This window comes from Dipodomys ordii, unplaced genomic scaffold (assembly GCF_000151885.1).
Source record: "Dipodomys ordii isolate 6190 unplaced genomic scaffold, Dord_2.0 Scaffold201, whole genome shotgun sequence".
Lineage (NCBI taxonomy): Eukaryota > Metazoa > Chordata > Mammalia > Rodentia > Heteromyidae > Dipodomys > Dipodomys ordii.
The window spans coordinates 2,484,358-2,490,940 of record NW_012267417.1 but is presented as its reverse complement, the minus strand read 5'-3'; the positions used below and the strand labels follow the sequence as shown (position 1 = coordinate 2,490,940).

The 6,583-nt window shown below is 49.8% G+C and overlaps 1 protein-coding gene across 1 annotated transcript in view; it reads left to right on the top strand.

The window, feature by feature from the left end:
• The first annotated feature begins 3,868 nt into the window (after positions 1–3,868).
• The window catches only part of Znf367 (zinc finger protein 367), a 17,661-nt gene continuing 14,946 nt past the window's right edge, over positions 3,869–6,583 (top strand). The window contains exon 1 of the mRNA XM_013034937.1: positions 3,869–4,647. Coding sequence (XP_012890391.1) covers positions 4,246–4,647 — 402 coding nt within the window. The 5' untranslated portion in view covers positions 3,869–4,245. The remainder of the gene's footprint in view (positions 4,648–6,583) is intronic.

Below are 6,583 nucleotides of genomic sequence, written 5' to 3'. Positions count from 1 at the left end.
GGACCTGCCCTGCAGGATCCAGGAGTCTCTGTCACTTTTAAGTCCCAAGATAGAAATTCCCCAGAGCTAGATTCCTGGAACTTCTGGGAAAGGCTATGCATTGTCTTCTTTTGAAAAAATTTAGCTCTGCATGCCACAATATTTGACTTGCTGGAAGCATGGAAGGAAATACCACGGGGTGTGTTCAAACTGTTGTCAATGATGCCAAATCTCTCTGCTTCATTTGGCTAGATTTTTCATACAATAACAAGTGCATGTTGTTGGATTGGCATACACAGTGCCAGGGATTTGACCTTCACTGATTTCCAAAATTTCTTGCTCCAATGTACTTCCAGGGCACCCTTGAGTTGTTTCTGACACTGAGATACACTTCTTGCATGTGAGTCAGAATGATACCCTGAACCAATATGTGGAACCTCCTGAGTCATTGGACAGATGGTCTTTGGACTGTGTCCCTGTTCCTTCCCTACTTTCTCCTCTAGCAGACATATCTCTGTACTCTTCTCATTAGAGCTTTCAAGTCAGCTTGATTCAAAGTTTGGATGTTTGCTCTTCTGATGTTTAAAGGAGGAAATCCATGAGAGCCCCTCACTGCTCTTAGACTCAGAGCTCTGGGGAATTTCTATCTTAGGACTTATAAATGGCAGTGACTCCTGGATCCTGCAAGGAAGGTCCCAGTGCTTCTGGATGAGCCTCTTTCGAAGGTGATGCTGTAGTTTTTGCTGCAGGTCACTGGTGAGGGGCAAATCACCAGGAAGGATGGAGACAATAACTTTAGCCTGGAGTTGGGAGTCAGACCAAGTGTCAGCGAAAATTGTTCTTGAGGGCACTCACCATGTGTAACTAAAGCAGTCAGGACACAAAGTCACTATTCATTCCTTCTGCCTGGAACCCTCAGCACAAGGAGGTAACCTGTCAGTTTCAGATGGAAACCTTAGTCTTACATGAACTCCAATCTGTCAGGCATCATGCCTTACAATAGTGATCTTGCTTCATCTGCTTCAATTTTCTATGTTAGATGTCTCTGTGAAACAATCAGATTCACTCTTTTTTTATTGTAAAGGTGATGTACAGAAGGGTTATAGTTACATAAGTAAGGAAATGAGTACAATTCAGATTCACTTATTCTATCAGATAGAAACTGTTGGATGGCTTTAGCCCCAGAGCTGATTTTTCTCTTATATACCAAATTCTCAGTGGGCCCTTCCCACCTCAACCCTAGTTTTAATCCTCCCTCCTCCCATGAGTACATCATACTCAGGAAACAGAACTCTTTCTCCAACAAGATCATGGGGTTTCTCCCATACTCCCTTACCTAAAGCACCCAGAAGGCTGTACTTGGTGTCAATATCTAAGAGACATGAGCCAAAGTTCAACCATGGCTTCAAGCAGCTATTCAGAAAAGAGAATATTCTCCATGATCTGAAATACATGAGTGCCAAAGGCAACTGAGTCCTGAGGGGGCATAGCTTTGACTATAATCCCAGACCTGTATCACAGAGCATGGCCAAGTTATAGGTTTCTGGGGCATTCAGATGAGGTTGTGCCGATACCCCCATTCTAACCAGCCAGACAGCAGAGCTCTTTACCTAACTCTGCTGCTCCATTTTCCAGCTCTACCCTTTCTTTTTATTTTTCTTTATTTACACAGAAGAGCTTTCCTATTTGTTCATCTGTGACCAAGGTATTACTGTTCAGAGACCATGTATGCTACTGCTTTTAAAGTCTTGCATGCAATTTTTGCTTCTCTCTCAACATTAACACTCTGTTCAAATCCATGTCTATACTTTCCCCCCTTTCATTAACATATAAAAACGTTAAATTTCTTTTTCATTCCTGCCAAATTGTAAACTTTTGTGTTTCAGTGAGCCTTTAATATCTTTAATCAGAAGAAATAACTAGAATTATAAAACAAGAATAGACAAATATTTATAGTTATAATTTTAAGCAGCTTTCTTTTTGTGTGTGTATATGAGAGAGAGAGCGCGAGTGAGCGAGAGAGAAAGAGAGAGAGAGCGCCTGCATGTGTCTGTGTGTTTGTGCCCAGTACTGAGGCTTGAACTCAGGACCTACGTGCTGTCCATGGGCTTTTTCTTTCATAGTTGGTGTTCTACAACTTGAGCCATTTTAGCTCCACTTTTGGCTCTTTGGTGGTTAATTAGAAATAAGCGTCTCACAGATTTTCCTGCCTGGGTGATTTTGAATGGAGATTCTCTGATCTCAGCTTCTTGAGTTGCACCTAGGAACTTTAAGCATTCTTGGATGTAAACTTTTACCATTTGTTTTTCTGAAGCTAATGAAGCTTAAACTACTGATTTTTAGCTATATACCTCATAAACACACACTCTCATTCACGTGCATCCTCTGACAAATTTTTACATAAAAGTATCACGCTATTGCCTGTTTTATCCTTTAAAAATGTATCTTGGGGGGAGGAGGTTGGGAAGGTGGCTCAGTGGTAGAGCGCTTGCCTTGCATGTATGCGACCCAGGGTTCAATTCCTCAGCACTACATAAACAGAAAGAGCCGGAAGTGGCTCTGTGGCTCAAGTGTAGAGAGCTAGCCTTGAGCTGAAGAGCTGAGGGACAGCGCCCAGGCCCAGAGTTCAGGCCCCACGACTGACCAAAAAAAGAAAAAGTGTATCTTGGAATGTATGAGTACCAAAGTTTTCCTTGTTCTTAAAAAATTGTGGCTAAATTTTGGCATAGCTGCGCGGGTGTAGGTGGGTATGCAAAGTGATATTATGCATATTCTGCAGTCATGCAATAGTCAATTTTAACCCTTAATCATTGGACATCCATCCACCCATTATCCATTTAATTCATCATATATTTATGGATCCCCTAACATGAGTCACGCTGGGCTCAGGGAGGGAGTGCACAGAATAAATGGACAATCCCTCCACCTACCTGACAGGGAGGAGCCATATGCTGTGCTTTGGGGTTTTGTTTGTTTGTTTTGCGCGCGGTGTGCTGTTCCTGGTTGTTCCGGGTTCTGTGGGCGGCTCAGGTTTTGCGGTTCGCCCCTGGCAAGGGCCCCGAGTGGAGCGCGAGCTGGCAAAAGGCGAGTGCTCGCTGGCAGGAGGGTGTCCGGAGGCTCAGCAAGCAGACAACGGAGTGGTGGGTTCCTTTGGGCAGCTGTGTGTCCCCGTGCTGCGAGTCGCCCACCCCAGACCCTAGAGACCCTTTCCTCCAGTCGCAGCAGAGCGGAGCGGTAGCCCAACCTGGCCTTGGCCGCATAGGGCCCCCGTAAGACTGGTGGAGGGAAGCGGCTAGGGGATGACCCTTAGCTAGGTCTAATTCGCAGCGAGCACTACAACTGCGGAGACGAACTCCATTAGGAAACGAGTGCTGCCACCAGGACCCGGTGTAGCACAATGAAGCGCTCTAAGGAGCGGAGCTCCGGGATCGGAGGGCGGGGCTGGCTGCAGGGCCAAAGCCCTTTAAATTCCAGCGCGCGGGAACCTCGGCCCAACAGCCACAGCGGACGGGGCGGGGCCGAGTGGGGCGCGCGCCACCGCCGGCCAACGACCGCTTCTCCAATCAACAACTTCTCTGGCCCCTTCTCGGCCTCCCCCCGAAGTCCCAAGCTGGGGCGTGGCTCCAGGCGGGTGTGCCTGGGCCAGCATAGACTGCTTGCGTTCCCTAGTAGTTTCGAACACAGTTGGCTCCCGAGGCAGGGGATGGGGGGGAAGAGGCAGCCAATCGTAAGTCTGTAAGGACCCGCGCGCAGGCACGGCCCCGCCCCTTTCGACTAGCAAGCGGTCCAGGCCTAGCCATTGGCTCACTCGACCTGTCACTCTCCGCTGTGGCCAGCGGGCTGTGACCTCGCCGTGATTGGCTCCGCCCAGGCGCGAAATGTAACGCGGGAAAAGTCGGAGCTGGGACCGCCGTGGCAGGTTGTTATTTTCGGGCGCCCGGTGCCGCACGTCCTGTTTTCCAGTCACCGCCCGGACCAGGCCGTCCGCTGCTTCCCGCCACTGCAACCTGCCTAAGGGAGTACAAAGAGCGGAGGGAGGGCTTGACCCAGGGTTGGGGTTCAACCCTGCCCGCTGGGAGCCGGCAGTGCCGCGTCCCTCAGCTTCTTTGGTATTCTGCTGCGCAAGATTCCGGGAAACGTCCGCCTGCCATGAGCCGGCTGGCCTGAGTTGGAGATCTAGGGCAGCGCGGGCCGGCGAGCTTGGGGTAAACCGGGACTCAAGGAGTGCAGCCCGAGGCTGCCGGAACTGCGGATCAGGACCGGGTGATGATACGGGGCGTGGAGGCGCCGATGGGGGACAACCCGCCACCGCCGGTCATCTTCTGCCACGACTCTCCAAAGCGGGTGCTGGTGTCTGTCATCAGGACGACCCCGATGAAGCCAGCGTGCGGCGGCGGAGGGGAGCCGGAGCCACCGCCGCCGCTCATTCCCACCAGCCCCGGCTTCAGTGACTTTATGGTGTACCCGTGGCGCTGGGGCGAGAACGCGCACAACGTGACGCTCAGCCCCGGGGCCGCCGGGGGCGCCGCCTCGGCCTCCCTGCCGGTTGTAGCGGAGCACCCGGGGTTGCGGGGCCGGGCCGCGCCCCCGCCCGCTGCCTCGGTCGCCGCCGCCTCGGGAGGTGAGGACGAGGAAGAAGCGAGCAGCCCGGACAGCGGCCACTTGAAGGTGAGCAGCGCGGGTGGATGGGGCGCGGGGCCTCTGGGGCCCGTTAACGGCGCAGCCCGGCAGCCAGCTGCCCCCGCCGACGCGCTGGGCAGGGCGGGGCCGAGTTTAAAATGCGAGGTTGTTCTGGCCGCGGCGAGGGCAGCGGCTGACAGGACGCTGACGTCACTGTCGCGCGCCAAAACCGGCCCCCGGGGGGGGGGGGGGGGGGGGGGGGGGGGGAATCACGCGTCAGACTGGCGGCCAGAGTTCCCAGCGGCGCCTGGCTAGCAGGTGCAATGGGCGGGAGCGCACTCTCGGGGCACCGGGGAGCCCAAATTTAACCGCCTCTGCCGTCGGCTTGGCTACTGCTGCACCGCCTGGCCGGTGAGGGAAGTCGGTGGAGTGGAGACGTTGTGCGGGTTCCTTGGAGTGCGGGAAGGGAGGGGACGCTCAGTGTCTTTCCAGTCACGTTATGAAGCTCCCGGTTACAGCTACAGCTGCCTGGCAGAGACAGCCAAAGAGCAAAGAGGGGCGTTGGGGCGTCTTCCCTAGCGAAAATGGGGTCTACTGCCCTTCATTCGTACGCACACTGCTAAGTGAGGAAAGCGCACCCAGAGGTGCAGCACTTGTTTCCTACAACCCTGAATTACTCCGGAAGGACGTGACCATCAGGTTAAAACCTGTGCTTTACAGATCAGGCACCTCTGGCTTACAGATGCTAATAAAGTGACCTTCCTGCGATCACACAGCAAATGGACTGTTGGTCACGGTTTCAGGGCCCCTAGCCCTGCACTGTGTCTGCGCTGAATTCAGCTCTGTTTCGGAGGCAGGGCCAAGGGCCATTTGCATATTTATAACATCGTTTACGGACATGGACATATAAAGTTACCAGTACCGACAGATGAGCTACCAGTGGGAGAAACATTATGCTTCCCACCTGTAAACCTCCAGGAATACTGAAACCATTTTGTCTGTCACGATTGGACTAAAGTACTTTACATTCTGTAAATACTGAATAAACATATTCCATAAGAATTCTCTTGATGAGTTAGCGGTGCTGTTGTAAGGTTAATAACTAGGTTGCCGTTATTAAGTGGCTATGTAAGCATTTGTTCATCTTAAGTGCCAACAAGTCACCTAGTGGACTAGTGAATATGTATTGGTATGTACTGTATAAATTGAAGTAAGTTTGGTCGTTTCACTTAAAGCAACAAGATTGTTGAAACTCCATGTTGTTTGGGTTGAGAAAATTGATACACTGTGTTACTAGTGTAAAGAACTATAAAGTAACATAACTGCTTTGACACACTTCAAGTCTTCAGACTGAAAGGCAGTAGGAGTCATAATATTGGGTGTTAGTGAAGAAGACAATTGTTCCTGGCTATAAGTGGCCAAGAATGCGCCGTAGGTACTTTAGGAAACTGGATAATTTGCATGTTTTGGCCCTTTTATTATATTGTTAAGCAATATGGAGGTGTACATGCACAAATACTTATTAGATTTTGTATTTGTGTATTCTTTATTTTAACTGCATCTAATTTGAATTATCCAAGAAGTATAATGTTATAGATAAGTAAAATCTATAGGTACATTCTTTGTGGCTTCACACAAATCTTTTATAAATGTTGTTAGCACAATGTATAGGTTTGAATTTTATTTCTATTGTCCAACTCTTTCAGAGGTAAAATATTCCAGATGTTACAGAGAACTTGTAGAATGAAAGGCTATTTATATTTATTCTCCTTTTCACAGGTGTCAGGTGGCATAGTAGCTGCCGTTTACTGTCTGGCATGGAGTAAGCACTTCATAATGTTAGCAGCAAACTATTGCATGGCTCTGTGTTGGGTATTTTTGACATTTCAAATTCATTTAATCTTGTTTGCATGATGAGGAAGGAGAGAGTAGAGAAGAGTTTAAGATTAAGATTTACAGTCTTTCATACTGTAACTTTCATAAA